General features: G+C 48.2%; 1 protein-coding gene and 1 pseudogene across 2 annotated transcripts; one reads left to right on the forward strand and one right to left on the reverse strand.

The window, feature by feature from the left end:
* Positions 1 to 238: 238 nt before the first annotated feature.
* On the reverse strand, positions 239 to 1657 carry LOC112446799 (uncharacterized protein C11orf98-like; annotated as a pseudogene).
* Positions 1658 to 5626: 3969 nt separating this feature from the next.
* On the forward strand, positions 5627 to 22830 carry ENDOU (endonuclease, poly(U) specific). 2 transcript variants are annotated; one of them, NM_001102090.1, is given in 10 exon segments: positions 5709 to 5828; positions 10582 to 10704; positions 13592 to 13663; positions 14202 to 14336; positions 14989 to 15160; positions 15728 to 15927; positions 19155 to 19268; positions 19888 to 19994; positions 20728 to 20870; positions 21720 to 22830. In NM_001102090.1, coding segments are annotated over 10 exon segments (1242 nt in total). In that variant the 5' UTR covers positions 5709 to 5773; the 3' UTR covers positions 21841 to 22830.
* Positions 22831 to 27718: the final 4888 nt, after the last annotated feature.

Here is a 27718-nt window from a genome sequence, read left to right on the forward strand (position 1 = left end):
GCCGAAGAGTTAGACACGATTGAAGCAACTGAGCACGCACGCAGGGAATTAAGGTTCCACAAGCTGTGCGGCAAGGCCAAAAAAAAAAATCACCTAATGGAAAGATTAGATTAGAAAAATTACCTCAAACAAAAAGAAAAATTGCTTCAGGTCATTTTTTCAGAGAGACCTTCCCTAAGCATCCATGTAAATTAGATTCTATGTGGACCTATTTTTATAAGGGAAAAATAATGTTTACTTTATTAAGAACATAATCCAGCAAAGGAAGCAGAGACAATCACAGTCACTAGTTCACCCTGGTCACACAGGGGAGGTGGCAGGGCTCATATCAGGACCCTTACCTCCTTTGCCATCTCTACAATAATCATTTTGGTCAGAAATCCAAAGTTGGAGTGTCACTCTTTGGGGAAACAGGGCCATCATGTAGGTTGGCTTCCTGTTGCCTTTGCTCAAGTAAGCGCTGTGTGTCCTGTTTCCCAATTGTCTTGTTTCCACACTCACAGCCCCTTTTCACGGCCCATTCCCATGCTTAACCAGACACATTTCAGAGAGAACGCTCGGGCTCTGTTACAAATAGAGCTGTCTGCTTGGACCTGCTCTCCAATCTTTTTTCTCTACCCTCCTCCTCTCAGTACATCCCTACAGGGCAGGTCAGTAGGCTGTTAGGGAAGAGGAATCTGTAAGGAGTGAAAAGGAGCAACAGTTTCTCCAAAGTCCCCTGAAACAAGCTTCGAGTCCTCCTGGTTCCCCTTGAAATCTTCTGGTGGAAGGGCTGTGAGATCTAGCTCTTATGTTCAAGGTCCTCTATGTCTGGAGGGCTTTTGTCTTCTTTTTTGATTTGGGCTGTGGGCTTCCCAGGTAGTAAAGGACTTGCCTTCCAAAGCAGGAGATGTAAGAGACTTAGGTTCCGTCACTGGGTCGGGAAGATCCCCTGGAGGAGGACATGACAACCCACTCCAGTATTCTTGCTTGGAGAATCCCATGGACAGAGGAGCCTGGTGGGCTGCAGTCCATGGGGTCGAAAAGAGTGAGGCACCCTAGTACACATGCATTAGTCCTGGCTGGCTTGGGAGGGGCTTCCATTTTCATGGGCGCTTTCTTTTTCTGGGCGAGCCAGCTCTGCTGTGCTTCCCACACAGTAATGTTGGCATGTGCACTGGACACCTGCTTCTTGAGGTGGTTCTGCGTGATCAGCCGTTTGTCTATCACAGCCCCAACCACCCGATGCCTCAGTCTCCACTCCAGGTTCAACATCAGCCCCCACTTGAACAGCTTCTTCTTCAGCTCCATTCACAGCCTGTTGATCTTTCCTCCAGGGGAACACCCATGGCTGTGCTTCGAGGCCAAACCTTTTTTTTTTAAAGCACACACTTCCCTGGTCTTGCTATGTGCCTGATACTGTTTTAAGACTTGGCAAATACTGACTCATTCAGTTTCACAACCTATCCTGTAAGGTATTCTTACTAGGAGAAACCAAGGCCCAGAAAGGTCAGGGAACTCACCCAAGGTTGTACAGTTTGTGACTAGCAGAGCTGGGATTCAGACCCAGGCAGCCTGGCTTAGAACCAGTGGCCTCAGCATGGTGCCCTGCTGGCTTCAATCCGAGCTTTCGGTGCACTCTGTCTGTCGTCCTGTATGACGCTGAGAACACACCCATGGTCCGCTTGGCTTGGCATAATGGAGTGCATGCTCAGATGAATGAGGAAGGGGCAAACTGCCCATCGTTCAACTACCTCAACACAGTAATTATGAAATTTTACCAGATTGCAGATCTCCACGCCCTGGGTTGGGAACTGCTCCTGCCAGTCCTGTCATCATCATTGTGAGGATAGAGCAGCTGGCAGTGCCAACACACCTGGGGCGAGAGGTGGGCAGGGTGCCTTATGCCTGCACCTGGTTCCTGGTCGGCCTCCGCCCAGCACTCTGCCTTGATCTTGCCCTTGCTCACTCCCCCGTTGTCTCTCCAAGCCTCCTTATCCCTGTCTGCTGTCTCATCCACCTCTCTTTGTTCCCATCTGTGCCCCCAGATCTCTCCGAAGCCACTGGGGTTCGGGGATGTGAAAAAGTTTTATTTTACAGTCACTAGCAAGCAGTATAAAATAAACATTAGCACAGTTGGCAAAAAGTGCAGGCAGCTGATTATTTGGAATTCAAAAAAGTGGGATAAAGTTGAATGACCTCCATGGTGGATTCAGAATTTGCTGGAATCCTGAGTTCTAGCCAGTCCCTGCACCGGCTGCCCCTTTGCCAAGGAGTGGTTTGGGGCTTTGGGTCCCCCCCAGGTTTCCATTAGTCCCAGATGAAAATAGTGCTTGCTATGACAAAACAACTACAAAGTGAATCCCTACACCCATGAGCCCTCCCACGCTCTCCCCCAGGACTGACTCTGGACCCTTCAGAGCTACTGGAGGAAGCCATTTGTTCTGTCGTGTCATCGTCTTCCCTTGGGCCTTTATCACAGTGAGGCTGGAAGGCTCAGTCTGCTCATTCATTCACTCCTCATTCACTGATTCATTGATGGTCCCAGGCGCAAGTTGACCTAATCCAATACTCACTGGGTGGGCAATACAAAGCAGTAGCGGGGACCCACGACACAGAGTTCCTAGATCAAGGGACTTCAGAGGCCAGCTGAAGAAACAACCTGTACAGATGAAGAGGTAAATGGAAGGGCAGCGGTTAACCCCCACTCCACTGGCAGCACTGTCTATAAGATGTGATGTGTTTCAAAGGCACACGTGACAAATAGTAAGAACTGAGTCCATAGGCAGGAGTGGAGGAGGAAGTCAGGCTTTGTGGAAGGGTGGATTTGTTCTGGGGCTGGCGGATGAGTAGGAGATGGATAGCAGATGAGTGGGGAGGAGGGCATTCTAGGCAGAGTACCAGGATATGGCGTAGCTGGTAGAACCAGATTTATAGCTTGGGTACATCACGGTACGAATGGGCCAGGTGGCATGTCTGACGAATATGCCTAGGGCCGGTGGTGAATGTGATGCTGAATGTCAAGGATGCCCGTGAACTTAAAAAAAAAAAAAATTCCTGGAAACCCAACTGTGGTACATAGCATGCAAACCAATGTGGGAGAAAAGCACTCATGGACCCATTCTAAGACACTCTCAGTGAGAGGAAACTACAGATTAATGTGGCCCACAAGTAATGAGATGGGGGCTGCCATCCTGGGGGCACTCCCAGGTCACAGTTGGGGGAAGGCTGGAGATCCAGCATCTTCTGGTGCCAGGGTCCCCTCAGTAAGTGACTCCAGGCCTCACCTGTGCTGAGCCAGCTGCAGGGTCCATCCAGACTCTGGTCCTGGGCTGCAGTGATTTGGCCTCAGTTTCAGAAAGGACAAGGGAGGTGGGACAGGTGTTTAAGGCACATCTCCCAACCTTTCTGTGCCTCAGTTTCCTCACCTGTAAAATGAGGGTAACAGTGGTACCTCGGGCTTCCCTGGTGGCTCAGATGGTAAAGAATCTGCTTGCAACGTAGGAGACGTGAGTTTGATCCCTGGGTTGGGAAGATCCCCTGGAGAAGGGCATGGCAAGCCACTCCAGTATTCTTGCCTAGGAATTCTCAGATTCCTCAGATTCTATAGACTGAGGAATCTGCTGGGCTACACACAACAATAGTACCTCTAAAGGATTGCAGTGAGCGAGGAGGGAACAGCACGTAGGCAGCTCTTCGTGGGTGACACGTAATACGTGCTCGGTCAGTGCTGGCAGTTGTTAAGGTTGACCCCATCAGCACACTGGCCCTGCGGGGTCAGTTTCAATGGTCTCTCCAGCTCCCAGCCTTGCCCCTGACCTGAAACTCCCCTGATGGAGGGAAGTGCTCCCACACCTGATGCTCCATCCCATAGTCTGTTCAGCTGGACATCAGGGCAACCCCGGCCAGACCCCACTCCCACCCTGAGAGCTTTGGCCTTGCCCAGGGTCCACCCAGCTGGGCCCCTGGAAGGGACAGACCTTCCAGTCCCAAACTCTGAGGCTTCATTGCTTCCTCCCAGCCAGGGACTCTCTCCTTTAATCCGTAAACTAACTGGTGTCTATGTCCCTGTGTTGCCAGTCCAGGAGGGCGAGTACTTTGGCTGGCCAAAGCCGTCTGGTTGTACAAACAACATTTATGCAAATAAAGGACTCCTAGTCTCTTTAACTGGGCTTCCTGGAGAGAAGGGCGAGGCTTACTCCTTATTATGTTCCTGGCGCAAGTCCCTTACAAAGTGGCTTGCCCCAGGCTGCCTGCTCCATCCCCAAGGGTCCACGGTTTGGTCTCATCTCCTCACAGGGAGGTTTGGGGGATTCTCCTTAACTCACTGCAGCTGCCCACCCCAGGGCATGGGCAGGAAGCTTGAAAATTAGAATCTGAGAACTTAGAAGGGATCGTTAGCTATAACCCCGTCGTTGTTTCAAAGATAGGAAAATTGAAGTTGAGAGGAAGTTTCCACTGTTAAAAAGCACTTGTTGAGGAGGATGTGCTTGCCTTGACTCTACCCCAAGAAAAATTACTACAGTGTGGTCTCAACTGTTCATCAGTTTTGGCTTTTCCTATGAGACTTTTCTTTTTTGAGATAGCTGAGAATCTCCATGCAGGGCTCTTTCTGGAAAGGGCATTTTACTTAGAAGATTTTACCTTTATTAGGAGGGGAGAACTTGGAAGCTCTTTGTTGCTGCATCTCTGCCCTTGGGCCTGGGATGATGGGAGTCCTGAGGGCCTTGTGTCTTGCGGGGTCGGTCCGTGGGGGAGAGGAATGTAACGGGGATGAGGATGAAGGAGGAGGGGAAGGATGGTCCTTCTGCAGCCTTTAAGAGGCCTCTTGCCCTCCCCAGCCTCATAAGCCTGGAGCTTGGGAGAACCTAAAACAGGTAAAACCTGAGATGCTGACTCAGTAAGAGTAGAGGCCCATTTGCATGATATTTCAAGGATGAGGTAGCTATGTGCAGCTTGATGTAGTAAAAGCAGCACTTGTTTCTGACCCATGTCTCCTAGATCACTCCTTCCGGTGCCCCAAACCTTGCTTGGTGGTGGTGGTGTAATTGCTAAGTCGTGTCTGACTCTTGCGACCCCATGGACTGTAGCCTACCAGGTTCCTCTGTCTATGGGATTCTCTAGGCAAGAATACTGGAGTGGGTTGCCATTTCTTTCTCCAGGGGATCTTTCCAACCCAGGAATCGAACCCAGATCTCCTGCATTGCAGGCAGATTCTTTATCCACTGAGCTACGAGGGAAGCCCAAAGCTTGCTTAAGCACTTACTATTTGTCTAACACATAATGATCTTTTCACTATATTCCTCAAGCTGAGCACCTGGAGTTCAAAGATGGAGCCAGTCATAGCCCCTTGGAAGGTCAGACCCTTGGCTTTCAGGTAGGTGGATGTTTAGAAGATATCACCCAGAGACAAGCCCATGAGTTCTCCTCACCTGGACAGAGAACCCCCCCAAACTAGGCCCGAGTTGCTGTGCCTGCTTGCATGGCCTATTTTCTAAGCTACGAACAGCTAGCATTACCTGTTCTAAACATCTGGCGTTACCTGCCTCCTTAGTCACCTTGCCTCTGGCTTCAAACAGCTGTCAGGCCCCACCCCCTCCCCGCCTCCTTCCATCTGGAGTCCCTCCCTCCCTTTTTTTCCTTCCTGAAAGGATCTGGAAGCACCAGATCCACGAGATCTGATGTCTTTAAAAGGACCAGCCTGGGCCAGAAGGCTCACCTGAGAACGGTGACATTCACGTGGACGCTAGTCAGAGTCCACCAGCCATCTCCTTCTGGCCTCCGACTGGACACCATGAGGGCCTGTGTCCCCCTGACAGTGGCCATTCTCTGTGGCCTGGCCTGGGCCGGTAAGTCACTGCTGGTGGGGATGACAGGGGTCCTGCAGAGAGCTGGGGGACCTGGGAGGGACAGCGTGAGGGTCGTGAGATAAAGGAGGGCCAGCTCTGTCCAAAAGCCTTGGTGTGAGGCAGGAGTTGCCTCTGGAGTAGATGGGCTGTGTGAAGGGAGCTACTAGACTGATGGGCCAGGGACACCTTAGAAGATGAGCCTCAAACAACCCTGGTCCAGCTTGACTTGATTTCACCAAGGTTTTGTTTTTCAAGGCCACCATATGGTGTGAAGCTGGACTGTGACTGGCTAGGTTTGCGTGGCCTGGCCACCCTTGGTCACTTCCTCTGCTACCTGGGTGAGGGGTGAGTTGTCTGGGTGGGACTTTTCCCTACGAAGCCTTAGTCGGTGGGCAGGCTCCAGGGATAGAGCCTCTGACCAGGAGGCAGGCCACGTGGTCAGAGGACTCCATTTCATCCCTGGTAGAGGACCTAAAGTGGAGAAAGGTCCAGGCACTAGTCCAGGTACTAGTGGTGCAGGGATGGGACCAGTGTTGAGGATGGGAACACGTTCCTGTTCGGTAGGGGACAGGTGCTGATGCTGCTGTGTTAACTGGTGGTTACTGGGTGAGCAGGGAGAGTGCCAAGGGAGGGGGCTGAGCTGAGGGGTGTGGTGGGAAGCCTCCTCTGCCCAGAGGAGAAAGAATCCGAGCTTGATACCCATTGCACCCCACCAGGGTGTTCCTACACAGGACTGTCATAAGGATTAAATAAGATAATATATCAGAAGCACCCTACATGGAATGATATCTCAAAGAATTGGGTCTTTGATTATGATTGTGATTATAAATTGTCATTTAGTCACTCAGTCGTACCTGATTCTTTGTGACCTCATGGACTGTAGGCCACCAGGCTCCTCTCTCCATGGGATTTCTCAGGCAAGAATACCGGAGCTGGGTGCTACTTCCTTCTCCAGGGGATCTTCCTGACCCAGGGATTGAACCTGAGTCTCCTGCACTGGCAGGCAGATTCTTTACCCCTGAGCCACCAGGGAAACCTGTAATGTAAATACATATAAAATCATGTATACTTACCTGTATTATAATATAGTATATTAATCATATTAATATGATATAATAAATACTTATTTACATAAAATAATTTATATAAATACAGAATTTAGTCTTGGAATCATTTCCCACGAGGTTTTGGGTAAGGAGACCACCAAATAAACTAAATGAAAAGACTTTGGAGGGGGAAGTCTTTCCCAGGCCTCCCCACTGGCTGGGATGCTGTACCTCCACTCCCGCACACATGGCAGAGCAGCCAGCCCGGCTGGTGCAGAGCTCGTGCTAGAGACGGAGGGAGGGTGTAGAGCTTCAGGGTTAGTGTGAAGCAGTGGCCCTGGGGTTGGGGCATCCCAGTCGCAGGAGATGAGAGCAACTGGAGACATTTGGTCCCTGGGGGGTATTCCTGAGGGCAGACGCAACAGTGGCTTCAGAAAGGCAAGGTGGAGCCCTTGCCCCTGGGGCTGGTGGTCTGATCCTGCTGCGGGACTGATGGAGAAGTCAGGGTCCAGTGGGTGATGCCTCCTTCTTTCCTAAAGTGGGAGAATGGGGCTCAGTTCTTGTCTGTCTTCTGCCAACATCTTAGAACTTAGATGCGAGTATGAATAGCGTGGGAGCCAGTCTTAGGTCCTCGGTTATTTCAGGTGAATTGAGGCTGGAAGTGAATCATCTTGGTGGGCTAGATCTCCATGGAAACAGCACCTGGGGCCCCCAGAGAAGCACGGATGTAGGATTCCCTAAACATCAGAGGGGTGGAGAACTGTCATATAGGGGACACCCAGGCTTGGGACCAAGTTTCTTGATGGGCAGTATGGAGAGGGGGTGGGCATTCTGGCACATTTGAGTTTTGGAGTGTAGAGAAATTTAGCATTTCATGTAGGGATTGTTGGCCAGAGGTGGGGGGGGGGGTGGGTGATAAGCTCTGTGAAGCTTTGTTGATAAGCTCTGTGAAGGTAAAGAAAGGCCAAAATAGAGTACGAAAAAAAAAAGAGAGTTAGAGAGATGGGCAAGAGGGTTACTGGAGCAGTGATTCAGGTGCCTAGCTGGTGAGCGAGGTGTACACAGAGGGTTTGTGTGGATCGGAGCTGTGGGCTGGGAGCACTGGAGTAAATAGTCATGGTGACTAGTTCCCAGAGGGTCCCCAGAACAGATATAGCAGAGAGGCCTATGAGGAAAAGTCTCTCCCACCCCCTCCCCATTCCCTCACACCCCAAGGTCCTCTTAAAGCAGATGGTCAGGTTTACAGGGACATGTAAAGGATCTCTGGCTCGGGGTTTCCAGTGATGACAAATCTCTTGAATAGAGATGAAAGAGTTCACTCAGCCAGGGCCAGTGTGGGGTGTCCTCCTGAGCTCTACAGAGCTGACCATTCACTTACTGCCCTTCTCAACTGGCGCCAGCTGCTGGACTGGAGTGAATTCCTTCCTTGGACTCTGCTGATCTGGCCCATTTAAGAAGGTTGTCCTGATTTGTCTGAGTTCTCTCCCTTTGGATTCTGGGTGTACTGCCAGGCTAACTGAGCAGGCAGCTGACACAGTCTTCCTTCTGGGCTGAAAACTTCTCCTTAAGTTCTTTGCATGTGGGCTCCAAGGGAGCATCACTTAAGATTCAGGGGGCATTCCCCTGGGCTTGGAGGGACGAGTGGCCTTGACCCGGTCTTCTCTAGGGACGATTCACTGGCTCTGCCTTTCTGGCCACTTTGGAGGCCCTTTAGGTGAAGTTGCCTCAGAACCTGGGTTAACCCTGACATGATGTAAAGAACCTCTTTGATGTAAAGAACACAGACCCATAGCAATGATGTCAGCTAGAAACTGTCGGCCCAAGGGATGGCCTGGCTGAAACCCAGGGAGGCAGTCAGCTAGATCAGGCATGTAGACAGGGAAGACTGCTCCAGCCAGTGTGGACACTTACCACCTTGAAGATGGGCGTGGAATGCTGACCGCTTATTTATCTAACACTTACGTGGTGCTACTAATGTGTCCTGCCGTGTCTTAAGTGCTTTACAAAAATTAGCTCATTGAATTCTTATGAATATTCTATGAGATGGGCTCCATTATTGTCACACTTTTACAGAGAAGGAACCTGGGGCACAGCAGGTAAATTAACTTGCCCAAGAACACGTAGCTAGAAAGCAGCAGAACTAGAATTCCAGCCTCAAGCAGTTTGGTGCCAGACTCTGGGTTCTTGGCCTCTCTGCTGTGTCACCCTCATTAGAACAGTGTAAGCCCTAATCCCAAACTAGTAACCCAGCCCATAGCCCTCGTCTCCACCTCCACCCTAAGCGATTCTATACCTGTGGGAAACAGCAGCCAGGACCAAACCCCAAATCTTATCTAAGGCAAAATTGGGATTATTTGTCCTCTCCTGGTCTTGCCACATTCCTCAACCCTGAATGTGGTTTTAGACCTACTCCTCATTCCTTATCCAGACAGCAATGCAAAATTGTTATTTTTACCAGTAATTAACTCAAGCCCAAATCCTAACTGTAGCTCTTCATCTAAACCTAACAAGCCCCAATCGCTGGCTAAAATTAGGTTTAAGTTTTTTCATTCATACAAATTCCAGTGTTAAACATGACTCTGACTCTGATCTGACATTCTCTGTAACCCACAGCCTGACCCTAAACCCAGAACCCGCTAAATCCAAACCTCAGGGACCTCAAGTGGAAACAAAGGCTGTGTTATCACCCTTAAAGCCTAGAGTGGAAGGAAAGAGAGCGCAGCCAGCTTGACCTGGCTCACCCCCTTCCACTGTCTTTGCTGTGGTGGGCTTGTTTTTTTAGCAGTGGTGGTGGGTTTGTACCATTTCTTTTAAACTTTCTTGTCTTATGCCCCTTATGTGACCAAAAGCTTGCTTCTGCAAGTCATTTGGCTGGAGCAAGGGATGTGGTCTGTGGTTGCATAACAGCTCTTGTTCCAAAGCCCAATTCTCACCCACACCCACCTCAGTCCCCACCCTGAGCGAAACTAATCCAAACACATTCCCAAGACCAGAAGAGACAGAAAGCTGTAACAAGTGGGGAAGGAGGTGCAGAGAGACCAGGCTAAGGGGAGGAAAGAACAAAGAACCAGAAGATGTAAAAGGGACAGGATGGACAGGCAGGGAATGAGTCATGGGGAGAAGACAGGTGGGGTCGTTAGAACAGCCGTGATCCACCATCCTCAACGTGACAGGGGAATGATGGTTTCTGGGCCAAGCCCAGCCCACAGACCTCTTTCTTTGGTCTCTCCGAATTTTTTAAAATTGGAAAATTTACATAAAAATGAAGGCTTCTGTTGAAAAAAAAAAAAACTGGAGGCTCTGGCAACACTTAGCCCGCATCCCAAATGGCGACAATTGGCTGGAGCTGCTAGTGGCTGCCAGTCTCAGGCAGGGCATTGTTTCTGAGTCTGTCACAGTCCCCACCTCTTGCTACTGCCTCCCTGCTCTTGACTCGTTTGTGTTACAGGTCTAGTACAGTAGGCATCTGAGTTTGTGGTCCCGGTCTATATTATGAGCCCTGCAATAGTCAGTGGGTGGTGGGTGATGGCTCGTGGGCAGTGCGGGAGAGGCATGGGAGGCTGTGTGGGTACTTATCCCTGGCAGCTAGTAATGACCTTTCCTGCTAGGTAAGTCCCCGTCCCTGTCTGTGAACCCTCCTGCAGAGGGTACTGTGATGAGCAGAGTAGAATCCCCAAGGAGCTGAGTCTGACCTTTACTGACCGTAGGCAAAAGGGAGTCATGCGCATCTCGCTGTAATGAGAGATTTGACCGGGATGCTGTCTGCCAGTGTGACCGCCGGTGTCCCCAGCACGGGGACTGCTGTGAAGACTATGAGCAGCTGTGTACAGGTGAGCCTCCTTGTGGGGTGAAGGGTCTGGGAGGTACAGCAGACCAGGCCATGACCACATCTAGCCTGCTGGAGGGACTGCCGGCCAGGATGTCCAGCTATCCAGAGCAGAGTTCCAGACTGATCACGGTGCTCAAAGGACCTGAAGAGGATTAGGATGTCCCCAGTGTAAGACCCCAACTTAAAATAAAAGTCATTTACCTGGAACATCTGTCTGAACTATTAGGATTAATATCTGGAAAGTTTAAGGAATTAAAAAAAAAAGTGAAAAGATGAAAGTATCATTTTAGCATATATGACATTACCAATTATTATTTGCAAAAGTAAACAAATGGTAGTGAACTTTCCCAACTTGCACGCCACCAGGAAGACCACAGGGTGTCAATGACCGTCACAATTCACACCACTCTTCCTATCACAGGGCTTCCCCAGTGGCTTAGATGGTAAAGAATCTGCTTGCAATATGGAAGCCTCAGGTTTGATCCCTGGGTCAGGAAGATCCCCTGGAGAAGGGAATGGCTACCCATTCCAGTATTCTTGCCTGGAGAATCCCACGGACAGAGGAGCCTGGGAGAATACAATCCATGGGGTCGCAAAGAGTCAGACACAACTGAGCGGCTAACACTTTCACTTTTCCTACCACGAGTGGACTGAGTGGCTGCACATCATTCCTAGGCCAAGGGTTAAGCAGAACAAGTACCACCCTCAAAAGCCAGTTGTTCTGCTATTCTAACTACCCAGTTTTAAATTTGCAAAACTCATTTTGAACAATTCCCTTATTTTGATGCTTCCAATGTTTTAGACACCTAGGTAAATGGTCTTCTGCTGTTTACTGTCCACTCATATGCCCCGACTCCCAGCTTGGAAAACATGGTCACTGAAGCCCTGGTACCTAACGGCCAGCTGCATACAGTTGTGTGTGTCATGTACTGCACAAGAGCCTCTGATTGAGAAGGCAAGCTGAACCAAAGTTGAATCTGTATCCTCGCTAAGCCACGTGTCTTGGTGAAGAGCTGTGTCTGCTGAGAGATAGGAGTACTTTTTCCTAATTTGCCCGAGCGTGGTCTCCGCTGACCCAGCCGTGTGCCGTCAGAGGTGCTTCCACCCTGAGGAACGCTGATTCGATTTGCACAAAAACGCCAGTGGACTAGCACTGCTGCTGTCAGGTCCAGGCAGGGAAACCCAGGCCCAGAGCTCAGTGCCAGAATCAGACCCAGCCCTTCTCTGCCGCCCCGGGCCCCATTCAGCAGACACAGGGTGGCTTGTTCGCCGTGGACCATCAGCCTGCCATTTCAACATACTCAGCTTAGCAACCATTTCATCCGTCTCCCTGATGTGCAACTCAGAGCCCTTTTCCTATAGAAAAAATATTATAAATGATGGTTGAGACCCTAGATTAGCTCACAGAAATCTATTCAGCATAAAGTGTGGCTGAGTTAAGAACCCTGTGGATTGTCAACATTAACCAGGCTGGCAGAAAGCAAGTGATTGGAGGGAGATGTTTGTTGACAGTGAATAACCTGCCCAGTGGCTCTGATGGGCTTCCCAGGTGGTGCTAGTGCCAAAGAACCCGCCTGCCAATGTAGGAGGAAGATCCCCTGGAGGAGGGTATGGCAACCCACTCCAGTATTCTTGCCTGGAGAATCCCACAGACAGAGGAGCGTGGCAGGCTACAGTCCCTGGGGTCGCAGAGCTGGACACGACTGAAGCGACTTAGCACACAGACATGGGTCTGATGGTAATAACCCACACTATGTGGTGAACACACTAACCGATTCTGAAGCACTTTGTAATAGTGTTGGCTTTGAGCGGTGGAATTTATTCCACTCTGTGAGGAGAGAGGAGCTGAGTCCCCAGGTCAAGCCTTCCTCTTCCTCCCCACCCCCACTCCATTATTCTCCGCCTAGAGCTCAGGCTGCAGTCAATCTGCTTGCAGGCAAGGGGGTGGGGCACAGTAGGAATGTGCTTTTCTGAACGCCCTTCCCCCAAACGCAGCCTTTGGCCATTGCCAAGTGCAACTGTGAAGAAAGTAGGGAAGTTGGTAACTCAGGAAACAGTTCTTATTCCCTGAGGCCTGGGAGAAGTTCACCCTTGACCCTGGGAGTTATTATAGGTAAGGGATGTTCCTAAGTGAGGGCCTTGTCATTTGGGGGATTCAAGCCTATCCATCTATCAATTTATATTAAAGAAAAGTCATACCAACCTCAGAGTTTTCATCCCAGAAGGGACCACTTTTTGTCCCCACTCTCGTTTTTACGGATGAGCACACTGAATACCAGGCTTCCCTGGTGAAAGTGAAAGTGAAGTCGCTCAGTCGTGTCCGACTCTTTGCGACCTGTGGACTGCAGCCCACCAAGCTCCTCCGTCCATGGGATTCTCCAGGCAAGAATACTGGAGTGGGTTGCCATTTCCTTCTCCACCAGGCTTCCCTGGTGGCTCAGTGGTAAAGAATCTGCCTGCCAATGCAGGAGATGTGGGTTTGATGCCTGGGTTGGGAAGATTCCCTGGAGAAGAAATGGTAACCCACTCCAGTATCCTTGCCTGGAGAACTCTATGGACAGAGGAGCCTGGTGGGCCACAGTCCACGGGGTTGCAAAAGAATCGGAGGCGACTTAGTAACCGAACAGCAACACTGAGTACCAGAAGGGTAAATGGTGAGGAAGGTCATGCCTGGGGATGTTCTTTCATGTTTTAGAATGGTTTTCAATCCCCCTCTGTCTCACATTTTCTATTTTCCTCCTCCTTCACCTGGTACTTGTATGTTGTATCCAAGCCCCTGTTTTGTATTTTTTTCCACTGCACATGCTTGGTTGGGAGGACTGAGAACCAGGGATAAAGAGGAGGGGCCCCTTGGGGGTGACTGGTGACTTTACTTCTCTGACCTACAGCTGAAGAGAATCCCAAAGAACCAGAGCTATTCCTGGAACTGGAAGAGGAGACAGAGGGCGCTCCGGCTAGCAGTGAGTCTGGGGGGGGCCTTTGGGAAAGGACAAGGGACACAGGATGGGGCAAGGAGAGGTCAGCCATGTCAACAGCAGTAGGCCTGGGTCTAAGCCAGCCAGGACCCCAAATCTAGCACCTGGAGGTGGTGAGGGGCTCACTGGACTCTTGAGGCCTGGGCAGGAGGAAGCCCTGGGGTCCTCAGTGAGCTGGGGGGTTAGGCAGGAAAGAGTCTGAAGCCTGCAAGAGGGAGAGGGAGGGTTAAGAGATTTTATTTTTAGAGAGGGAAGATTATAAAAACAACAGGCCTGAAAGGAGAGTTCAGCATCAGAAAGGACTTCCTGACTGTGAAGGGTGTGCACCAATTAAGCTTGTTTGTTTTCCTTCCCTGGAGTTCTTTAATAGGAAGCAGGAGAGCGAGGCTGGTAGCGGGTAGGGATGGGGTGGCGGGGCTGGCAGTAGAGGGTGGGCTGGGGGAGGGGGCATGGCCTGGCTGCTGACACGACAGAGCGACCCCTAGCGGTCTGCTCAGGACACACCTCCTCTCCGTCTTCTCAGGCTTGTATTTGGCACCCAGCTCCTGCCAGGGCCGCTGCCTGGAGGCCTTTGACAAGCACCACTCATGCCACTGTAATGCCCGCTGCCCAGAGTTTGGAAACTGCTGCGAGGATTTTGAGAGCCTGTGTGGCCATGGTCAGTCTCCCGCTCCCTTTAGCATAGCCGGGGAGGCAGAGGGACTCTCTAGAGCAATGGTTCTCCAAGCGTGGCCCCTGGACCAGTAGCATGAGCATAATGTGGGAATTTATTAGAAATGGAAGCTCTAGGGCTCAGCCCGGATCCACAGAATCAGAAACTCTGGGGTGGGGCCCACCGATATGTTTTCACAAACCCTCCAGATGATCCTGATGCTTGCCAAAGTGCAAAAACCTTCCTAGTGGCAGGGGACCGTGTGGGTATTTTGTGCTAAGTGTAAGGATCCTTTAGGCTCTCAGGACTTCCCTGGGTGGCTCAGACAGTTAAGAATCTGCAGGAGCCCTGGGTTTGATCCCTGGGTTGGGAAGGTCCCCTGGAGAAGAAATGGCTACCCACTTCAGTACTCTTGCCTGGAGAATTCCACGGACAGAGGAGCCTGGTGAGCCATAGTTCAGGGGTCGCAAAGAGTTGGACTCGACTGAGGGACTAACAGGCTCTAGGCCACTGCCCTGCAGTCACTAGGGTGCCTGACTGCAGCCCCCTCCCCTGATGCTGGCTTCTGGAAGGTACCTGCGAGGGGATGTTCGCAGATAGCTACCTGCCCCCTGGCCTCCATCGAGCTCTGAGATACCCCTCCCCCAATTCCTCTCAGAGGGCTTCTCCCACAGCAGCGATGCCATAACTAAGGAAGAACTGCAGAGTGTCTCTGAGAAGATCTACAGGGCAGACACCAACAAAGCCCGGAAGGAAGACATCGTTCTCAACAGCCAAAACTGCATCTCGCCCTCAGAGACCAGAGACCAAGTAGACCGCTGCCCAGAGCCGTGAGTTCCCTGAACGCATCTTCCTGAATTTTGCCTCCTTTGGTGCCTCAGCTCTTATCTCCTAAGGCAGGTAGGATCAAAGGCAGAGGGGAAACCGGTTCTCTGGAGACAGATAAAGCCATCCTGAGGGCCTGTGGGGATCCATGTGGGAGGGTTTCTGAGGTTCCCCAGGTAGCACTAGTGCTAAAGAACCCATCTGCCAGTGCAGGAGACTTAAGGTTCTATCCCTGGGTTGGGAAGATCCTCCGGAGAAGAAGTGGCAACCCACTCCAGTATTCTTGCTTGGAGAATCCCATGGACAGAGGAGCCTGACAGGCTACAGTCCATAGGTTGCAAAGAGTCAGACATGATAGAACTTAGGATGGACAGACTGGCTGAGAATAGAACTGACCTTCCAAAAGATGAAGTAGAGAAAAGAGTGACCTCATGCATTGTCCCCAGGAGTATCTGAGGGCCCCACTCTGCCTCTGCACCCAACCCTCACATGCCTGCCCTGCATCTGGACATTCTGGAGTGTTTCTGCTCCATGTCCAGGCCTCTCACTGGGCTTCCCTCTACCTCCCCCAGGCTCTTCACATATGTCAATGAGAAGCTCTTCTCTAAGCCGACCTACTCCGCCTTCCTCAACCTCCTCAACAACTACCAGCGGGCCACGGGCCGCGGGGAGCACTTCACAGCCCAGGAGCTGGCCGAGCAGGACACCTTCCTCAGAGAGATCATGAAGACGGCCGTCATGAAGGAACTCTACGGCTTCCTCCACCAGCAGAGTGAGTGAGGCAGTGGGGCCTCCCCCCCGGCCCATGAGGGAGGTCATCCTGAGGACTCGGGGTGTGCCTGCTGGGGACGGGGGTCCATGATGGGCAGGTTAGGAGAGCAAGTGAGGATTTAGGTGGAGGCCAGTGTACACCTGGGAAGGGGCAGGGAAGGGGCCAGAGAGAGGAGCCCACAGACTCCAGCAGGAGCTGAAGAATCCTCTGCCTGGCTTGGGAGTCATCCTGTCTTTTAACCTAATCTCAGCCCCAGGGGGCTTCCCTGGTGGCTCAGATGATAAAGAGTCTGCCTGCAATGCAGGAAACGGTTCTATCCCTAGGTCGGGTAGAACCCCTGGAGAAGGGAACGGCAAACCACTCCAGTATTCTTGCCTGGAGAATCCCATGGACAGGAACCTGGTGGGCTACAGTCCATGGGGTCATATAGAGAGTGGACATGACTGAGCAGCTAACATTTTCACTTTCTTTCAGCCACCTCGTTTATCCCCCATGTGTATTTCAGTCTCAGGGTTCACTGCAGGCTGTGAGTCACCCCTGCCCCGCCGACCCCTCAGTGGACCCCAGACTCAGCACCATTTTCCAGGCACGAAGAGTCCCTGTTCATGCTCCCTTCTCAGGCACTAAGTCCAGGAAAGAGGCCGGCCCACTTCACTTTTTTTTTTTTTTTTGCTGGGGAAGCAGCAACAGAAAATCAACAAAGGTTCAGAGTAGGAAGTTTCACCGGGAAGGGTTCTGGCTGGAACGATTCCAATAGAGATACATTCGAATCAGACCAAAAATGGTTTGGGCCTCAGGGCTTCTTGGCACGGGGTGTGTTTGTTAGTGTCCTCTGAATTCCTTCCCTGAACTCCAGGCAACTGGGCCTGGCCTGGGGGCGGCTCCAGCCAGGTCGTCCCTTGCTGGCGGGGAGAGCGGGGGATGGCCTCTGCTCAGACACCGCATTCCATCTTCCGGTGGCCGGGTTAAGTTAGTAACACTGTTTTTAGGTAAAGCCAGTGACACAAGCAAACCCTACGAAGAGGGTGTGATCCTGCACTGCCCCCTGGTGTCCTCTTTGTGGTAAACACGCGAGACGATTTTGGAGGTGGAGACAGCGCTACTGCAGGCTCTTCCACTACTCACCCGGTCTTCCCTTCTCTCCCTAACCAAATCCCACTTCTCCTTAAAGTTCTAGCTCACATTCTACCTCGTTATGAAGCTGCACTCGCCGCAGCTTGTGGCAAGGGTTTGGACTCTGTCTTAAAATACCCTTGGAGCAGAGAGACTTGGTTTCACTTGTTAATGAAGCAAGTGACCCCAGGCCCTTTGACCCTTGGACCCTGTCTGAGCATTGTGCAGTGGGATCTTGGGAAACTGATGCATGGAAAGTACTCAGTGAAAAGCAGTCGTCATTCAGATTGTGAAGCTGTTCTCTGTTACATCATATATTTTTATTTTTTTAACTAATTTTTATTGAAGTATAGTTGCTTTATAATGTAGTGTTAGTTTCTACTGTACGGCAAAGTAATCAGCTATGTGGTATGTCATGTATTTTTAGTCTTGTTTTCCAACTATGTTTTAAGTCCTTGAAAGGAGGGAATATGTCTGGTACATCTTCTGTGTCCCCTCTCACAATTCTAGGCAGTAAACCGTTGGTATTTGATCACACCCTAATTCAGATCCCCAGCCCTGACCTTGCCTTTGGGTCGCACTGGCCTTTCTGACATCTCCACCTGCCTAACTGGCATCTACTCAGAGCTTAGTGTAAAGAGAACTCACAGTTCCTGCCTCTTCCTCCAGACAGACCTGCTCCTTTCTCAGTCTTCCCCATCTCATTAATAGTTCCATAATTCATCCAGTTACTTGTGCCCAAAGCCCAGGAGTTATATTTGATTCTTCTCTTTATGTCACCACTCTCCACCCCCATTTCCTCCACCAGGAATTGTTGTCGTTGTTCAGTTGCTAAGTCCTGTCCGACTATGTGATCCTATGAACTGCAGTACACCAGGCTTCTCTGTCCTTCACCATCTCCTGGAGTCTGCTCAGCTCATGCCCACTGAGCCAGTGATGCCATCCAACCATCTTATCCTCTGCTGCCTCCTTCTCCTCCTGCCTTCAACCTTTCCCAGCATCAGGGTCTTTTCCAGTGAGTCAGCTCTTCATATCAAGTGCCCAAATTATTGGGGCTTCAGCATCAGTCCTTCCAATGGATATTCAGGGTTGACTTCTTTAGGATTGACTGGTTTGATCTCCTTGCAGTCCAAGGGACTCTCAGAAATCTTCTCCAGCACACAATTTAAAGGCATCAATTCTTTGGTGCTCAGCCTTATTTATGGTCCAACTCGCACATCCGTATATGACTACTGGAAAAGCCATTGCTTTGACTATACGGACGTTTGTTGGCAAAGTGATGTCTCTGCTTTTTAACATGTTGTCTAGATTTGTCATAACTTTTCTTTCAAGGAGTAAGCGTCTTTTAATTTCATGGCTGCAGTCACTGTTGGCAGTGATTTTGGAGTCCAAGCCTGATACCACTCTGACATGAAGAATCAATGTGAGAATTTAAAGCAGTTAAAACAGTGCCAGGCACATATAACATAGTAAATCTAAAATACTTTTGTTATTATTACTCTTTGATCAAGCTCCAACCCTTGTATGCTGACTTCTGACTGACTCTCAGACCCCCTCTCCCACCACTCTCTCCTCTTGCTCACTATGCTCCCCCACATAGACTCTCAGCTCTTTGAACATCAAGTTCAAGGCGTCCTGGAGCCTTTGTACCTGCTGTTTCTTCTACGTGTAAGAATCTTTCTCCCAGGTCTTTGTACAGCTGACTCCTTATCCTTCGGATCTCTGATTAGTGCCTTCTCAGAGAGGCCTTTCTGGCTTTCTAGAAGAGCACCCCATCCCCACCTCCAGTCATTATGGGATAATCTCCTTTAGTTTCTTCATAGCACTTATCTGAAATCATCCTGTTTATTTGTTTATCATTTGTTTCCTCCACTGGAATGTAAACTATAAAGTCAGGGATCTTGTCCTTGTGATTCCCTGCTGAATCCTCAGCCTTCAGGTCTGGGCCTGGCACAGGACAGGTGCCCCAAAGATAATTGCTAAACAAACAACTGACTACATTTATTGGCTGAACCACCTGCCTCTTGTCAAGTTGGGACAGATGGCCCTGCCTTGCTTCCCAAGACCTGGCCCCGCCTTCCCCTCTCCTAAGTCCTCTGTGCTCCTCTCCCCAGACCGCTACAGCTCGGAACAAGAGTTCGTCAGTGACCTAAAAAACATGTGGTTTGGGCTGTATTCCAGAAGCAAAGAAGAGAGGGACTCCAGTGGCTTTGAGCACGTCTTCTCAGGTGGGATTACTCTGCTTGGGAAGAAGGAGGTGGAGGGATGAAGAGGGATGCTTCCCTCAGGCATGGGGCAGCAGCCACACTGCTGAATCAGCAGCCACACCAGCTCGTAGGCCAAGAGGGAGGGGACTCAGGAACCATTCTTGAGGACCAGTCTCTTCTGGAGCATCTGAGGGAGAAAGCAGCCCAGACACTGGGGCTCCCAACGCGCACACATAGGAAGGGAGATGCCTTTGAGGCCATGGTTGTCTACCTCCCAATGGTCCTCTGCTTCCAGCGCTTGGCCGGCTGCTTCCCAAGAAGAACATGTTCTCTTCCTGCACTGCCACACCCTGCCAAGCTCCCCCCAAAACTGGCTTGTTCCTAGGGAAATGGCTAGAGGATCTTAGATTGATCCAGGGTCAGCCAGGGGAAGAAACTCTCCCGAGGGCTTGAGCTGAAATGGTGGTCGGGGTAGCGGGGAGCTTCCTGAGCTGAGAGTTAGGGATGTGAGGGACTCCAGGAAGTTGGGGTGGACATTCTAGGAGTCAGAGACTAGAGAAGGGGGACAGCCTTGGCATGGGAGTAGGGAAAGAGGTTGGAGGGGCAGCCCAGATCACCCACCTTGATCTCTCTATCATAGGTGAAGTCAAAAAAGGCAAGGTCACTGGCTTCCATAACTGGATCCGTTTCTACATGCAGGAGAAGGAGGGCCTGGTGGACTATTACAGTCACATCTATGATGGGCCTGTGAGTACTGATGCTGACCTCATAGGCTGGAAAAGCCTTGTTAGCACCCAGACTTTCTGTCCTCATTCTGCATTCTGAACAGGCAGGCTTGTCTCTCACCCTGACCCTTTTGGCAGCCCATCCGGGATTGTGAATATGACTTTCCTATTTGCTGGAAAGTAGGTTTATCCAGCCAGCATGCTTCCAAACAGTGAGGGCTCCCGAGGTGCAGGGGGCAGGAGGAGACAGAGGGCATCCTCTGTGGATGGGAGAGTGTAGAAGGGGAGGATTCTCAGAGAGGAAAATCAAAGATATGCAATTACCAGCTGCCTGAATTTCCTTAGAATGTACAGTCAGCTGAAGTTTCAGTCTGGCTAGTCTGAGTTAAATTTCTTATGTTTTTATAAACCTGTGCTGCCCTAAGTCTGGAAACATTTTGGGGACACTAAACTGTCTTCCTCTTCCACGCGTGAAGGCTACGGGGAACAGTTATGTCCCTGCTCCCCTGGCATTGGGCACATGGATTCTGACTCTGGCCTTCCTGGGAGAAGTGAGATGGTGTTTCCAGACAGAGGGTCTGAGTGGAACTCAGACACCTTAGCAGGCAGACTGCTTCCTCTGTTGATTTAGAGAATCCACTCTCCCCAGAAAGCTCACATGGGCCCCCACGGGCCCCCGACACATCCTGGCCACCCCTGTCTTTGACTGCATTGGGGCACTCACCAGACCCTCTTTGCCATCCTTCTCTCTACAGTGGGATTCTTACCCCGACGTGCTGGCCATGCAGTTCAACTGGGATGGGTACTACAAGGAAGTGGGCTCAGCTTTCATTGGCAGCAGCCCTGAGTTTGAGTTTGCGCTCTACTCCCTGTGCTTCATCGCCAGGCCAGGCAAAGTGTAAGTCCTGGTGGCCCAGGAGGGTGTGGGCAAATCACTGCTGTGGGGCTCAGTTTTCTCTCTTGGATTGTGAAGCTGTTGATGAGATCAGTCACATGGCTGCCAACCCTCATCCCAGCAACAGATCTATGTCCCCTCCTTCTCCAAGTGCAATCTTGTGCAGGAGCTCAATGTATCAAACAGTTGGACATGGAACTGCCCTGGGGGCTGCAAGCCTGTCTAGACTTCTCAGGTAGTACTAGTGGTAAAGAACCCACCTGCCAATGTAGGTGACGTGGGTTCGATTTCTGGGTCAGGAAGATCCCCTGGAGGAGTGCATGACAGCCTACTCCAGTATTCTTTCCTGGAGAATCCCATGGACATAGGAACCTGGTTGGCTACCGTCCATAGGATTGTGAACAGTCGGACATGACTGAAGTGACTGAACACGCACGCAAGCCTCCCTTGGCCCCTGAGGCTGCTTGGGGGAACACTGGAGCCCCAGAGAGCACAGCTGGAAACCAGGGGTCTCATCTTCTCTAACATTTGAGGACTCTGGGTCCAACCACTTCTGAAACCCTAAGCAAACATTTCATTTCTGGGGTTTTCAGCTCTAGAATTGGATTTGAGAATATTCCTCTAGGAAAGATGAGAAACAGTATTCTTTAAGAAGATAGAAAATAAGACAGATTTTGAAAGGGCGCTCTGCATGTAGGGAGCTGGAGGCAGTGGCTGAAGCAAGCTGTGGCAGCTCCCTTAAAGGGTAAGACAGGGTAGAGCCCTTCTGCATGGGCTAAACTCAATCCTTCCAGCCTGGAGATGGAGGTGGGGTGAAACAAGTCCCTATTATTTGGTGATCTCTCCCCACAGGTGCCAGTTGAGCCTGGGTGGACATCCCTTGGCCATCCAGACCTATACCTGGAACAAGTCAACCTATGGAAATGGCAAGAAGTACATCGCAACGGCCTATGTGGTGTCCTCCACCCATTAGAGCTTCAAGCCAGAAAGACCTATGAGGGCCGTGAGAGTTCTTGTCAGACTGAGATGCTATTTGCTCTGCGCTGGAGGGTATGGGATTAGAGGAGACTCAATCCAGAAACGTTCCTATGGGAAAGAAGGAAACTATACAAGTTAGAAAAACAGTCAAATCTTTGTCCTCCAGCACTTTGGAAATAGAAGGTTAGGACCCTCCATAGCTCTTTGCCTTGAAGGGAGATGGAACCATGAAGAAGTCCTTGACCTCTCCAGGTCTCATGTTTCCTTTCAATACAAAGGGAAGGGGTTTGCTCCACTTCCTCTTCTGGGGGTTGGTAAGAAGGCAAACCTGATGCTATTTTTACTGTGAAGATGTTTTCAATTGTTCTTAGGAAGAACGGCTGATAGAAATCCCAGATTACCGTAATGGCTGTGTACACAGCGCTGCAAACTGTAATCACCCCTGTACTGGGGCTTCAAAGAAATCAGGCCATGGAGATCAAGGGCAGGTGTTTGGCCTTTCCAAGGGTTACATCCTTAAATGGTCTTAAAGACCTTAAAGAACAGGGTCTGCGAGAGGGTAAGGACTGATGCAGTGAGTAGGCTGGAGAGGGAGTAGACTCCTCCAGGCCTGATTTTTTTTTTTTTTTTTGCAGCTAGGTAACTGCATCAAGAAATTTCCTATTTGTAGATATTAAGTGCAGTTACAGGACTGAATTTTGATCCCAAAGAGTTTGTAGAAGAGTTTTCCTCATAGGAGGAAGATTCTACATCAGAAGAAGAAAGGAACCTATAGTTTGGTATCGCTAACATAATTATCTTAAGTCTCATTCAGCAGCCAAAATTTGCATAAGCTCCAAAATGGAAGACAGGGAGACTGGGGCTCCCTATTTCAACCTCAATCATGCATTTTTCCCCTACCCGCAGTGGGGACCAAATGCTGTCCCACAGAGTGAGGCTTTAGAGTCTTGCGTCTCCAATTAAAGTCATTTAAGAAAACTTGAAATCTGTCTCGTTTTTGTATATGGCCCCCTTGAACTGCTTGGGGAAAGAGTGTCAAAGAAGAAATAAGTGAAGATAAAACTTTTATTTTATGATTCTTAAATGATCTAACAGATAACAGTTTATTCAAGATAATAATAGCAGCTAACAATGTATTTGATTATATAAGCTTATCTGTGACAGGTAAAAGGGACAGAGGAAGGAATTATTTTGTCATTATAAAGTACTAACTATCCATGTAGTGGCACAGTGTTATTTGAAAGTGGGCATGGATTAGTTGTAAATGTGTATTGCAAACTATGGCAACCACTATAGAAGTTAAAAATATGTATAACTGACATGCTAAGAAAGGAGAGAAAATAAAATCATATAAAATACTCAAAAGCATAAAAGGCAGGAAGAGAGTAGAAGACATAATTAGGAACAAAGAACAAGGGCAACAAACAGAAGACTGTAATGAATATGGTAGATATTAACCCAGCTATGTCAGTAATCACTTTGAATGTCAGTGTTCTACATGTACTAATTAAAAAACAGAGATTGTCTGGGTGAATCAAAAACTGAGACCTAACTATGTCATCTACAGGAAATCCACTTTAAAATGGATAAAGAAAAATATACCATGATAATACTAATCAAAAAAAAAGATCACACCTGTACACCCTCAATTGGAAATGCAGCATTTTAACCACTGGATTGCCAGGGAAGTCACTGTAATGCCTTTTTAGATATAACAGCAAAGGCACAATCCATGAAAGGAAAAACTGATAACCTACACTTCATTAACGATAAAAACTTAAACCTGCATGATCAGGACTTCTCTAGTGGTCCATTGGCTAAGACTCCTTGCTCCCAGTGAAAGGGCCTGGGTTTAATCCCTGGCCTGGCAACTGGATCCCACATGCTGCAACCAAGAGTTTGGATACCACAATTAAAGATCCCGTGTGCTGCAACTAAGATCTGGCACAGTCAAATAAATAAATTAAAAAACCAGTATGATCATCTCTATAGATGCAGAAAAATCTTTTGATAAAATTCAATATCCATTTAGGATAAAAACTCTCCAGAAAGTGGGCATAGAGTGAACATACCTCAGCATAAAAAAGGCTATCTATTACAAACCCATAGCTAATATCATACTCAGTGGTAAACAGCTGAAAACATTCCCTCTAAGATCAAGAATAATACAAGGATGTCCATTCTTGCCACTTTTATTTAACATCGTTTTGGAAGTCCTAGTTATAGCAATCAGAGAAGAAAAGGAAATAAAAGGAATCCAAATTGGAAGCAAGAAGTAAAACTGTTCACCATTTGCAGATGAGATGATATGACAACATTGAAAATTCTAAAGATGCCACTAGAAAACTATTAAGAGCTCATCAATGAACTTGGTAAAGGTTCAGGTTATAAAATTAATACACAGAAATCTGTTGCATTTCTATAAACTAACAACAAACAATTAGAGAAATCAGGGAAACAATCCCATTTTCTATCACATCAAAAAGAATAAAATACCTAGTAATACACCAACCTAAGGAGACAAAAGACCTGTACTCTGAAAACTGTAAGATGAAAGAAATTTAAGACAACATGAGTGGAAAGATATATCATGTTCTTAGATCAGAAGAATTAGTATTGTTAAAATGACCATACTACTCAAGACAATGTACAGATTCAGTGCAATCCCTATCAAATTACCAATGGTATTTTTTCACAGAACTGGAATAAAACATTTTAAAATTTGTACGGAAACACAAAAGACCCCAAATAGCCAAAAAAATCTTGAGAAAAAAGAATTGAACTGGAGGAAACATGCTTCTTGACTTTAGACGATACTCTAAGGCTATAGTAGTCAGAACAGTATGGTACTGGAACAAAAATAGAACACAAAAACATAGATCAATGGGACAGGATAGAAAGCCCAGAAACAACCCATGCACTGATGTGAAATTAATCTATGATAAAGGAGGCAAGAATATAAAATGGAGAAAAGACAGTCTCTTCAATAAGTGTTACTGGGGAAAAACTGGATAGCTACACATAAAAGAGTGGAATTAAACATTCTTTAATGCCATATAAAAAGTAAACTCAACATGGATTAAATGGAAGACTTGCTACTATAAAATGCCTAAAGGAAAACATAGGAAGAACACTCTTGGACATAAACTGAAGAAATATTTTTTCAGATCCACTTCCTAGAGTAATGGAAACAAAAGCAACAATAAACAAATGGGACCTAATTAAACTTAAATGCTTTTGCACAGCAAAGTAAACCATAAACAAAAAGACAACCCACAGAATGGGAGAAAAATATTTGCAAATGATGCTACTGACAAGGGATTAATTTCCAGAATATATAAGTAGCTCAATATAAAAACCAAAAACCAAAACCAAACCAAAACCAGCTCAACATCAAAAAAAAAAAAAAACCCCAAACCCCAATCCAATCCAAAATATGGGTAGAAGACCTAAATAAACATTTCTTCAGAGAAGACATACTAGATGGCCAGGAGGCACATGAAAAGATGCTCAACATCACTAATTATTAGACAAATGCAAATTAAAACCACAATGAGGTATCACCTCACACCAGTCGGGCCATTGTCAAAAAGTCAATAAATGCTGGAAAGGGTTTGGAGAAAAGGAAACCCTCTACACTGATGGTAGAAATGTAAACTGGTGCAGCCACTATGGAGAAGAGTATGGAGGTTTGTCAAGAACCTAAAAATAGAGCTACCATATGATCCAGCAGTCCTACCTCTGGGCATATACCCGGAAAAAGACAAACATTCTCATTTGAAAAGGTGCACCTCAATGTTAGCACTATTTACAATAGCCAAGACATGGAATCAACCTAAATGTCCATCAACAGATGAATGGATAAAGAAGGTGTGAATACACACACACACACACACACACACACACACACAGATGAATGGATAAAGAAGGTGTGATACACACACACACACACACACACACACACACACAGGAATATTACTCACTCATAAAAAAGAATGAAATAATGACATTTGCAGCAACATAGATGGACCTAAAAACTATCAATCTAAGTAAAGTAGGTCAGACAGTGACAAAAATCATATTATCACATATCTGGAATCTAAAAAAAGATGCAAATGAACTGACTTACAAAACAAAAACAGACTCACAGTCTTTTTGTCTGTTTCTAGTCTGACATAGAAAACAAGCATGGTTACCAAGGGGAGAAGTGAGGGAGGAGGGGTAAACTGAGAATTTAGACTCTATTGTGTGGCACAGAGGACTGTTCAATACCTTGTAATAACCTATAAAGGAAAAGAATCTGAAAAAGAACACATATATTTGTGTCTATATGCTGCTGCTGCTAAGTTGCTTCAGTCGTGTCCGACTCTGTGCGACCCCAGATGGCAGCCCACCAGGCTCCCCCGTCCCTGGGATTCTCCAGGCAAGAACACTGGAGTGGGTTGCCATTTCCTTCTCCAATGCATGAAAGTGAAAAGTGAAAGTGAAGTCGCTTAGTCGTGTCCGACTCTTCGCGACCCCATGGACTGCAGCCCACCAGGCTCCTTCATCCATAGGATTTTCCAGGCAAGAGTACTGGAGTGGGGTGCCATGTACATTTGAAACATTGTAAATTAACTATACTTCAATTAAAAATAAAAACTTATGCTTTGGGAAAGACAATATCAAGGGAATCAGCAGAAAAGTCACAGATGGGGAGAAAATATTTGCAAAAGACATATTTAATAAAGACTGTTATCCAAAACATGGAAAGAAATCTTGAGACTCCATAAAAAGTCAACAACCAATTAATGAATGGGACATTAACAGACATCAACCATTAACAGGCTAAAGAAGATATATAGATGGCAAATAAGCATATAAAAAGATACTCCACCTCAAACGTTATTCAGTTCTGTCGCTCAGTCGTGTCCGACTTTTTGCGACCCCATGAATCTCAGCACACCGGGCCTCTCTGTCCATCACCAACTCCCAGAGTTTACTCAAACTCATGTCCATCAAGTCGGTGATGCCATCTAGCCATCTCATCCTCTGTTGTCCCCTTCTCCTCCTGCCCCCAATCCCTCCCAGCATCAGAGTCTTTTCCAATGAGTCAACTCTTTGCATGAGGTGGCCAAAGTACTGGAGTTTCAGCTTCAACATCAGTCCTTCCATTGAACACCCAGGACCGATCTCATTTAGAACGGACTGGTTGGATCTCCTTGCAGTCCAAGGGACTCTCAAGAGTCTTCTCCAACACCACAGTTCAAAAGCATCAATTCTTCGGCACTCAGCTTTCTTCACAGTTCAACTCTCACATCCATACATGACCACTGGAAAAACCATAGCCTTGACTAGACGGACTTTTGTTGGCAAAGTAATGTCTCTGCTTTTTAATATGTTATCCAGGTTGGTCATAACTTTCCTTCCAAGGAATAAGCATCTTTTAATTTCATGGCTGCAATCACCACCTGCAGTGATTTTGGAGCCCCCAAAAATAAAGTCTGACACTGCTTCCACTGTTTCCCCGTCTACTTCCCATGAAGTGATGGGACAAGATGCCATGATCTTAGTTGTCTGAATGTTGAGCTTAAGCCAACCATTTCACTCTCCTCTTTCACTTTCATCAAGAGGCTTTTTAGTTCCTTTTCACTTTCTGCCATAAGGGTGGCATCATCTTCATATCTGGGGTTATTGATATTTCTCCTGGCAATCTTGATTCCAGCTAGTGCTTCTTCCAGCCCAGCATTTCTCATGACGTACTCTGCATCATGAGATGCATCATAAGTTAAATAAGCAGGGTGACAATATACAGCCTTGACGTACTCCTTTTCCTATTTGGAACCAGTCTGTTGTTCCATGTCCAGTTCTAACTGTTGCTTCCTGACCTGCAT

Source organism: Bos taurus, chromosome 5, assembly GCF_002263795.3.
Source record: "Bos taurus isolate L1 Dominette 01449 registration number 42190680 breed Hereford chromosome 5, ARS-UCD2.0, whole genome shotgun sequence".
Lineage (NCBI taxonomy): Eukaryota > Metazoa > Chordata > Mammalia > Artiodactyla > Bovidae > Bos > Bos taurus.